Below are 10,827 nucleotides of genomic sequence, written 5' to 3'. Positions count from 1 at the left end.
GTGCAAAATTGATCATGTATATGAAGAAAATTGCTTATATGTAACCAGAAAGTAATGAAGTGAAACCAGAGTATATATACATCTAATTATGAAATACCTTGTAGTAAAAAGAATCCAGAGAAAATGTGGTATCAGTGAAACTTGTCTGAAATGACCAATAAAAATATGCTGCTTAAATTAAATATCTTATCAGAATTATTTCTAAGAGAAAATAATCATGAATGTACTACATTGTAAGTCTGTAAGTACTGTAAATACTTAGAAATATGCTAAAGGGCAAATATTAGAGAAAGACAGCTTCCTCAGTCTTTGAGGAATTCTTAAATTCTTTAGGCTTAATTATATATTTTTTTCATGGTAATGATATATGTACTGATGAGTGTCTTCTAACCAGTCTTTTTAGTCTTCCTGTAGTGCAGGATTGTAGCTGTGACCCAAATATTGAGAATGAGCATGATTATGAAACGGATGAGAACTAAAAGGGAAAAAAATATTGTAAGCATAAATAAAAAAAATCAACTGCTGTTACAACACTGGTTTGTAAACTTTTGCTGGTGTTCAGACAGGCTGGTTCACATTCTGAAACTGTTTCCAGCCAATTAGTTTCAATTACCATGTTCAGGAACCCACACATTCTGAGCAGGAATCCAAGAGAAAAAGGCATTTAGTACTTGGATCACTTACAGAGATAGCTCAAAATTACACACTACAGTACTTTTAATTCTTTTGTAACCAGGAGAATAGTACAAACATGAGAGGCCTTATATAAATCTATATGTACACCAAAAGTTAACTTCAGAGTCACAGCTCAGATGTCCTTTATAGTTACATGTGTTATTTATAATAAAGGAACTACTCTCTACTGCCATCTCTTAAGTTTAGACTTTGAGAAGACAGGAAATACTTGTATCTGTCAGATTTTAGTGACAGAAAATCTAACAGCTGACAAAAAAATCAGTTTCTCAGTACCTGGGTTAACTCAGCTTTAAAAACCGTAACAGCATAGTACCTCTACCTATGAAAAGGTATTTAAAGTATAGGTATGTTTGATGTCCATTTGGTAGGCAGAATATTCACAGAAACATACACAAAACTTTGTTTCAGAACTATGTGATATCTGACTATTTCATACCAGTGGATGCATTCAGTGTTGCAACTTAACTGGACACATTTTCTATTAGAGCAGCACAGCATCAATGTTTGCTGCTGACCCTTCCATGTTCCAAAGTAGATGGTGCTGTATTTTAAACAGCAGCTTTACCCAGCACCAGCTTTGCTTTCTTGGCGTTTCCTCTTTCCCCACAGTGAACCTCTCCCTCGCCCTCAGTGTAAATGTGTAGCTGTGACTGACGTGGACTCAGTACCTGACCTTGACTAAATCCCTTCATAAGCATTTTGCCAAATCCTTCGTGATCCAGTTAACTGCACAGCCCCACAAACTCCTTACTATGGCAAAGAAAAAGCAGCAAGCATGGGGGTGGAAATGTGGACCAAAAATGGGACTTCCTTTCCCAGTGAATACCCACTTGAAATGCTTGCAAAGCTACAGCTTTATTGAGCTGCAAAGGCTGCTTGAAAATTACAAAATCCATTCAAATGATGTTTCTGATGAAATAGTTTTGAACAAGAACAAGGAACCACCAGACGAAGTACAAAGGGATTGTTAATGTTCTTGCATCTACCAAGTCTTGATTTTGAACAATTTACTGAAAAATCTGTGACACTCGCTAGCTCTTGCAGTTTTCTCAGAATGGTAAGAAGCTGTTAAATAAATCTGCTTTATAATTTGCTGCAAATTATGTATTTTAAGTCAGTTTTTTGAGTTTCTTATCAGCCTACCATTTAATTTTCAGCCTGCCATAAACTTTCTGCATGTTGGACCTGAAACTGTTCACATACTAAGCTGAATTTTACTTTTCTAGAAGAATTTTTTAATTCACAAATTAAAATTTTTTCAGTAAGAAAGTGAAATACTTATTACTTAAAATCTCATTCAATTACTGCAGTTCTTTTTAGTTGTATTTTCGTATGGTTTTTTATTTATTAAAATAGCAATTATTTTTAATACATTACTATTCTATTTCAAGGATTAATTTTGTAGTGTTTTTGCCTTTTTTAAAAAAACAAAACTCTTTTGGACCAGTTTCACCACATGACAAGTGTAAGCAGTTTTCTGGCTTTTTCTTTTCTTGATGTCTTTGTCTGATTTGTAATCCTGTGTAACTCCTGCCCTCACCATGCTAACCTATCACGTTCATGGTTTGTTCTTGTGAGACCTTCTAGGTGTTTTACAGAAAAACTAAAAACTACTGTGGCAGCTGTTCCCTTGGAAAGACAGAGAATTCCACACTTCACTCACCTGCAAGATCATTTGTAGTCATTACAGTTGTAATAATTCTTGCTGTAAATTGAATGAATTCTGATTAGTGGAACACATAGGACACATTTATACTTATAAAAAAAGTATGAAATATCTATTTTTCAACAGAAGATAATCTTGTATGAAAATACATTCTGTACACATTCCCACTTTTAGTGTGTCCATCCTTCACTATTTTAGCTTCAGAGATCAAGCTCTCAAAGCTGACTGACAATGTATTAAGGGTCTTTTGTAATGAGAATGTCACAGATATAATTAGAATTTTTATATCTGTCATGCTAGATTGGATGTGGTGTGTTTACTGCTTTTCTTCCTGTTCAGCCCCTCCTTCAGTAGCTGACAGTGAGCTACACCCACAGATGGGCTAGAATGACTTAACCATTGGGAATGTTCTCCTGTGTGCCTTCAGGCTTTGCAAATACAAGGAATTCAGCTTCCGTTCCCACAAGGAACCTAAATGTTAATTATTTCACACTTGCAGCAGAGTAAAAGCATTTATGAAGTTTACTGTCATTGTTCACCAAACACATCACAACTTCTAATTACTGACTTTTTTTCATGTAGAAATAGATCCAGCATCACTGGATGGTGAGTTTCATAGTGAGAATATTTTAAGAATATTTTAAGTTTTGTGAAGATGAGAAAGGCACTTCTGACAAACAACTGTAGAATAGTTCATGCAGACCACAGGAACTCCACAAATGACTGTTAATAAATTCTGTCAAGAAATGTAAATACAAGTAGCCATAGAATTAAAAGTATTTAGCATTAAGTGTGTATTTATTTGTAGACAGCTTTTCAAAATTAGCATTATCTGACTGTATACCTGAAATTTTAGCACCTTTCATGCTGGATCACTATCAACTTTATTAAATTGTGTAATATGGAAAAATTTTCCTCATAAAGACAGCCTTTCAGTTATTTCAATTCAGGTTTCCTTGGCCATATTCACACTTTAAGTCATTGGTTTTTATCACAGGTGTCAAAGATAAAACTTGTTTTCAAGAGTCTGTGTGGTATCTGAGTCTCAGGCATCAGCACTGAGGGAAACTAAGGCAAGAGATCTTTACCTACTATGATTGAGTAAAGACCTATGAAAAGAAGCATTAGGAGAACTCAGTACTTCACACCAAGTTGTCTCTAGCTTACCTGAAGAAGTGTATACAGACATTCCCCAGGTCAGGGTGCTCATTTGTCCGGAATCTTTGGTCTGCCAGAGATGCTGCAGCTGAACCAGCTTACTAGCTGCACTGATGAACGTGCACACATTCTGAAAAGCAGGTGAAAAAGAGAGAGAACCTCTGCCTCTGCCATGGAATTATCTGAATAGAGGTAGCTTTTTCATTTAGAATAAAAAAAAATTGACACTTTTCCAGTATTTGGCAACCCAAGCACTTTGGCTTTTAAGTAAGGAACACTGAAGCAAAATCTGGAAGTTGCCAGAAACAAGGCACTCCTTTCTGAGGTACTTCACAGCAAGAGGCTCAAAGACCACAGTTGCTACTGTTGTTGACAAATGCTTGAAAGAGGAAAATATAATAAGAAGCAAAGAAACAAAAAAAAGCTTCGCAATCTGTTCCATAAAGCTGTTTATGAAAGTCAGCTAAAATGAGACTGACACAGTCTAAACAGCAAGGTTGATTCAGACCATCTGTTACCATTATGTCTGGCAAACCAAACCATAAAGGAATGAGAAAACTGACAACAATGTGTGGAAAATTAGCCCAGTTGGAGGGAAAAAATAGTAACAGGAATGCACTATTCACTCAGTCCCCCTTTTAAAGGGGATTTTGCAAAGGCAGCAGGTAGAGAGGATTCCACAGAGGCCTTTGTGCCATGCCTGGATTTCTGCTGCAAGTAAGGATGATCAGGGTAGGGCTTGGGAGCTTTTCTCCCCATTTGTAGCATCTTTTGCATTAGCAGTTCATCTCAACTACGTTTTTACTTTCTCCTTCCTGCTAAATAAAGACCATCTTTAACTTTCGCAGGCATTATCAGATGGCTTTTTCCTTGCAAAATTGTTTGATTAAAGGGGAAAAAAATAAATACGTCACAATCCCTGTTTCAGATGATTTGATGCTCTATTCTCTTCCTCTTGTGTTAAAGGTTTATTGGTTGGGATTACAACATTAGGACTAAAGTGGCAGTAGAATTTCAACATTTTAAGTATTTGCTGGTTTTATTTAAGGCACCAAGTAACAATTTATCTCAGAACCCTTTTCCCCCCCCATAGAGTCTCTATTTTCAGTGCTGTTTTCCAGCTACTCACAGAAGAACCTGTATCTGCAAACTGGTTGGTTATTCTGGCAGCTAACCTAAACGACAAATTCTTCCAAGGACATAAATGTAGGAGAGAGTCCACTAATAAATACTTCCACAAAAAAAGTAATTTCATTTGAAGATCTAATTTCAGATAATCATGTAGCACTTACCATAGCCAGGTCTATTATCCACTTCTCCAGTGTTAGAATGTACCAGCCCCCCCAATATCTTATACTATGTTAAGTGTCATAGCACTAAAAATTATAGGATACCAAATTCTCAAAACTGCTTGAAGAATAGGATTTTTTTAAACATCTGGAAATAATCTTATTGAAACTTTTTAACAGACTGTACAATCCAGATAAAACATATTAAGAACTAGTTGAAACACTAAGTGTTCCTATTTTTCACATTGTCTTTGGTCAAATAGTGTCTGGAGTTTCTCAAACTCTGTTCCAAAGCACAAGATTTGAGATTTAAACCCAAGTCCTATTCAGAAAAAACCCAGACACTGCTGTCTTCATTGTAGTAAGTACAACCTGCATGTGTAGGAATAAAAAAATAAAAATAAAAAAAATACATATTATATATATTTATATATATATAATCTGTCGATTCTTCTCTGGATCCCTGTAGCAAAGATGTAAATTAAGAATTTTGTTTACTCTTTTTGAGTTGGGAGTCTTTTAAAGCAGAGCAAACATATAATGCTTACTCCTTGTAGAGGTTTTACTGCGAACCCAGAAGTCAGAAGGTGAATGTGGAATACATATTGAGGGGTGCCTGAGAAGGATTTACAGTAGTAGCACACAAGAAATGATGACATTGCTGCTATGCCAAGAACTACCAAACAAGCCACACAAACCAAACCTCCAAACCTCCTATTTCAAAGGATACATGAGTGCATAGACCAAAGCGCGTTTCGCATTTCCACTGAAATGCATAATACAGTAAATGAGAATGACATCTGCAATAAACAAAAGATGGCTCATCACAGAAAGGACTGAAGGGGTCCAAACACGATCCTAGACAGTTTCATTGGGCATGAGATCTATGGAAACTCCTTTCTTACAGCTTTTGTCTCTCAAATGTGATTGATAACCAAAACATTGCGACCTCCAAAACTAAGCTTTTCTTAGAGTTTGAAGTGTTTTGTATGTTTCTCTCCCATGTGGAGGCACTGGACAAAAGGATGAGTTTACACTGTGACTCTGTGTAATAATTAGGTTTTTCTCCTCTACCTGACCATCTCTTTCAATGACATTTAAAAGAATTCAGTTTTAGATGAGATGTTTATTCCCTCTTCCCCCCCAACTCCAGCATCACTGCAGTGGAGCACTGTACTTACATGCAGAGACTTGGAGTGCTGAATGAGCCCCATTTCATTTCCACAACATGGCTTAAAAAAATTACCTTGTGTAATGATGATGGGATACTCCAGGTATGTCTTCAGAGGGTAACCATAGTAGATCTGGTACCTCAGAAACACAATGTGGCTGAACAGAGAGATACAAAACAACATGACTGCACAAAAGGACATGAAAATGCCTTCACAACTTTTATACTGTTTTGGTCATGCCAAAAGGCTCCAGGTAAATGTAGCCCTTGCTGTCAACCTGATCAAACAAACACAGGCACGCACACAGAGCAAGCCTGATCATTCTGTAATCTGTTACCCTCGCTGCCCACACTTCTCATTGAGGTCTTCATATAAGGCATAATTTTATTAATTACAATTGGTGAGAAAGAAAGGCCTCCAGACCTAGGAGATACCTTCTCTCTGCAAGAGCCCTGGCATCTCTAGGATAACTCTGATTTCTTTATTTATGTCTGTAGTTCAATCTATACATTAAGCAAGTTTTATAGGGGTTCGAAATGTCTTCCAAGCTGTCTAGACTATACTGTTATGAGATGGCCCAGTGTAGCTATACTGGTCAGACTAAGAGTCTAAGTTCACCAAACAACGGCAATTTTCCATCCTGCCATTCCAGAATACAGTACCTAAAAGGAACTGAACTTTTATAACGTATTCTGTACTTCCAACTCTCCTGCAAGTCCACAGGGTTGGACAGAAAATTCAAAGCTGTATAGAAAAGAGAAAGGACTCAGGGAAGTTTTACCTAAGAAAAAAAATACGGTTGCTGGTGTAAAAAATGGCAGAAGGAACAGCCTGACTTGTAAGAAATTGTCTTTTACAGTATTCAGAATTAAAATATCCAAACTTCCTAGAAGGACTATTTGATAGAGAGTCAAATGAGACTCCTAGCCACCAGCACCATGTTTCTGTGTCACTCCTCTGCCTGATCACTCTATGTTGATTTCACAGAACCAGCCCAGCTTGTACTGGTAGTCACACAGCTTCCTGCAACCAAATTCAAAATTTAAAGGTAGAAGGATAAATAGTCTACAGAATATACAGTCACAATAAATGTTTCAAAGACAACCAGAACCTGTAGTTGTGTGGGTATCGTGGTTTTCACACAAGTGCTGAAGAGACATTTCCAGCTTCTCTATGCTCATCTCAAACGTTACTTACAAGGCATTTTTAATGCTCACCAACGCACACGAATGATTAAAATGCTGTCACCGCTTTTTGGCTGAGGCTGTGGGGTCAGTAATCTCTGCTGGAACTCCAATTTGCTTCATTTACTCTGAGGTGTGTTAAGGATGAACAGCACAAAAACAGGCTCAGTGTTGAAGAGGCGGGCGGGGAGCGGCCACAGTGCAACCTGAGGGATTCTGCACAGCTCTGCACAGATTCTGCTCGGAGAGATTTCTGTGAACCTGAGCTGTGGCCCTGCCGAGAGACACGGCACAGGCGCCTTCAGAAACACCACGCCGTTTTTGTGAAGGGATTTTTCTGAATAAAACCCCCTTTCCTAGCTCGGCGCGGGGAGTTGGCAGCCATCCGGCTGGATGTTCTGCCCACCTCCACGCCTCGGTTCGGACAACGCAGGGCTCCTCAAGGTATCTTCTCTTACTTGTACCCACACCGCGTTTATTTATTTGTCGTTTCATACAATCCTCTTTAGGCAAGATTTAATAAGCCTAGACCATGTAAGCTCATTACAGGCTCACAAGTCTTTGGAGTTTGACACGGCTTGTAATTTTCTTAAGGAATTACTTAAGTCTTACTGATTCCGGTGAGGGAAGCCTGCCTGACGAGTACAGCTCCTACCCGACAGGGCACACGGGCCACTGAATAACCTAAACACAGGCGTACACCCTCTGCGGCTGCTGTATGCCTGGGACATGCGCGGTCCGGGATGGTTTGGGCTAAATTAAAAAAGCCGAGTTTCCCTTTAAATGACAGCGCGGAATCACTAAAACAGGAAGTTCCTTGCCGAAAGGCTCTGTGGGCTCAGCTGGCGGGGCTGGTCCTGAGCTCCGAAGGGGGTGGTGAGAATCCGAGGGCGCGGGGTGTGCTCGCCGCCCCCCAGGCCGCCCCTCAGCGCACCCTCACGCCTGACCTGAGCCGCGGAGGAAGGAATTAATCCCTGGCTGCCGCAGCAGCCCCGAGCCCCGCACCCCCGGCTGAGGGGATCCGCGGCTCCAGCCGCTGCTCCCGCCGCTGTCCCCGTCGCTGTCCCCGTCGCTGTCCCCGTCGCTGTCCCCGTCGCTGTCCCCGTCGCTGTCCCCGTGTGCCCCCGCCTTACCCGGCCAGCTCCATGAGGAGGCTGCTCAGGCTGAGTCCCGACGCCGAGCCGGCCCTCAGCACCGCCACCAGCTGCGGCAGCTTGATCACGGCACACACGGCCCAGGTTGTCAAGTGCACCAGGTCCAGCAGCACCGACGCCATCCCACTGCGGCGGCCCGGGACGGGGAGTCCGCGGAGCGGCGGTTGGGGTGTGGTGGGACGATGGCGCCGGCTCGGCCCTCACGGAGCGCTTGGGGCGCCCGCACTGCCCGGGGCACGAGGTGGGGAGAGCCGGGCCCGGCGGAGCATCCGCGGCCCCGTCGGGAGGGGCAGTACCACGGTCACCCCCGAGCCGTGGTGCCCGACACACCGGTGACTGAGAGGACACCCGCACCGGCCCCGGGCCGCTGGTTGAGGCCTCCCAACCAGTCTCTGACAGAGGACCTCTGACTCTCTCGGTGACCGGGCCGAGAACCGCTCCGCTCCAGGTTCGGAGTGTTGGTTCTGGAATGACTCCGTTACCATAAACAGCGTCCCCAGATCAGGGATGATGTGACGCTGTGCCGGCCGGGGGCCTTGTTCACCCAGAGCAGAGCAGGTCAGCTCCGGCTTTGGAGCTGTAGGCTGGAGCTCGGTTTTCTGCCCCAAAGTGGAGTCCCGAGTGCTTCAGCGCCCGTGGTTTTCAGGTCACTCTCTCTGGATTGCTGTGCATCTAATTCTGCAGTAGGGATCGCACGGGTCTGACAGCAGCACGTAATGTTTACAAGAAAAATGTGCAGCAAAATTTAAAGTTGATAAATGCTGGACTTGTCAGATGATACCGAAATTGGCTCGAATAAACTTTCTAACACAATTTGAAGTATTAGAAAGCAGGCATTCTTTACTTGTGCAGGACACAGCAGATCTTTATTTATTCTGTGTCTGGAGTGGGACTTTACAACAGAGTTTTTATTCGTTATAACTATACGCATTCATTAAAACATGTTTCTTATTTAATATATAAACATCATTTTCCTGGAACTAGTTTACATGCATTCACTGCCTACTGGAAGTTTATGGTTCCGGAGGTTTATTAAGAGGGCTGTCTGGTGATTGTATTCACTGAATGCTTCAATATTAAAGGTGACATTTCCTTGAAGTTTTTCTTTGTGTATGTGCTGTTGTTTCTTGTTATATAAAATATGCTAAAAACCCACTGTAGGCCTTCTTATCCGTTTCTTCACTGGTTCCAGCTGTGTTTATCATCCTGCGTGCATACCTTTACATTCTTTTATCTTATATTCCAGTTAGCCTTTCAGCAACTTCAGGGGAGCTGAAAATTTTTATTCTTTAAGTTACTTGTCACAGATTATTGGAGATGGAGCTTCTCCAGAACGTATATCTACCCACCATACGCAGTTATATACAAAAACAGGGAAACTTTTGTACTTCTCATCTTGTGAGAACTAAATAATGTTACCCAAGGAATACAAGTGTACTGATTACACATGGACAGAATCTTGGCTCCTTTGTGCCTGCATATGGCCAAGACAGCTCAGACTGTCAAATCCACACCATGAATTCAGAGTTTTACCTAGAACATAATTGCTTTAACACGAGGGGTTATTTGCAGGCATAGCATTTCTTCATTTTAATTTTTAATGAAAATTGTATTTTGCTATGATTAATAGTTCTTAAAATGGCTTGAAACAGGTGTATTGCATTAACTCCACATACCCTTGGGGGTATTTTAAAACAGTGTTACTCATTCTTAATTTGTAAATCATGTTGCCCTTTGGTAATTCAGTCATAACATGAAGCTGTTATGTAGAAGAAGTACATAAAATCTCAAAACTCAGAAATAAATAGCCCTCAATACAAAATTCTGATGTAGAAACTGTATTTCTGTTAATACAACTCAAAATAAGTTTTTCAAAGACAATAAGTTAAAAGAAGAAAAGAAAATGCAGGTAATAATAATAAATAATTAAATAATAACTGTTCCAAGATTTTCTTAATAAACTGAGTTGTTGACTTTGTGGCAGCATTATGTGCTTGAAAAAAGTTGAGAAATCATTATTCAAGATGAAGTTATTTAAAATTAGGTCTGAGGTGTAGATGTGTCAGTCATTTCAGATAATCTGAGAATAACAGAGAAAGATCTAAGGTAGGAGTTGTATATCTGTACTACTGTGTGGATGCTGATCCAAAAAAACTATAAAATTGTCAGTAATGTGTACTGCCTTGTACCTTTCTAGAGTAATCAAGAAGCTGAACTAACTAGAAACTGTTAAGCAGGTCTGTGATCCCATTTTATTCAATTGTTTTTACATTTAAAAAGACATTTAGTATTTAGCTTTAGTCAGCATTTTACCTGTTTAAAAATAAGTCCTGCTTTGCATTGCAAGCAGTCAGATAAACAGGATGATTTCCATCCCCTGCCCTGTCTCTCTGCATCTGTTCACTGCCCACGTGAGCAGCAGCTTAGGGAAGAAACAGACATCACAGGGCTGGGCAGTCCCATCCAAGGTCATGAAAAAAAATTAATCTGTGAGCAGTATGAGTTCTT

General features: G+C 40.5%; 1 protein-coding gene across 1 annotated transcript; it reads right to left on the bottom strand.

Annotated features, from left to right (window-relative positions):
- Positions 1–229: 229 nt before the first annotated feature.
- Positions 230–9,400, bottom strand: SLC66A3 (solute carrier family 66 member 3). The gene is made up of 7 exons (XM_005521929.3): positions 8,299–9,400; positions 6,056–6,138; positions 5,540–5,609; positions 4,813–4,870; positions 3,530–3,650; positions 2,360–2,401; positions 230–475 (listed from the first exon to the last, which is right to left on the bottom strand). The coding sequence occupies exons 1-7, from the start codon at positions 8,439–8,441 to the stop codon at positions 387–389; spliced, it is 606 nt and encodes a 201-aa protein (XP_005521986.1). The 5' UTR covers positions 8,442–9,400; the 3' UTR covers positions 230–386.
- Positions 9,401–10,827: the final 1,427 nt, after the last annotated feature.

The sequence above is a fragment of the Pseudopodoces humilis genome, chromosome 3 (genome assembly GCF_049639895.1).
Source record: "Pseudopodoces humilis isolate 2021_Gansu_Grassland_sample_001 chromosome 3, ASM4963989v1, whole genome shotgun sequence".
NCBI classification, from domain to species: Eukaryota; Metazoa; Chordata; class Aves; order Passeriformes; family Paridae; genus Pseudopodoces; species Pseudopodoces humilis.
The sequence above is the reverse complement of the archived record's forward strand: the minus strand, read 5'-3'. Positions and strand labels throughout refer to the sequence as shown.

Bases quoted from the DNA above. Each gene is read 5' to 3' on its own strand.
- SLC66A3 (XM_005521929.3), bottom strand. From the start codon at position 8,441: ATGGCGTCGGTGCTGCTGGACCTGGTGCACTTGACAACCTGGGCCGTG. The intron at 6,139-8,298 runs GTAAGGCGGGGG...CTCTCTGTTCAG, and splicing joins CTCCTCATGGAGCTGGCCGG to CCACATTGTGTTTCTGAGGT. The intron at 2,402-3,529 runs GTAAGCTAGAGA...TTCAATTTACAG, and splicing joins GTCTGTATACACTTCTTCAG to CAAGAATTATTACAACTGTA.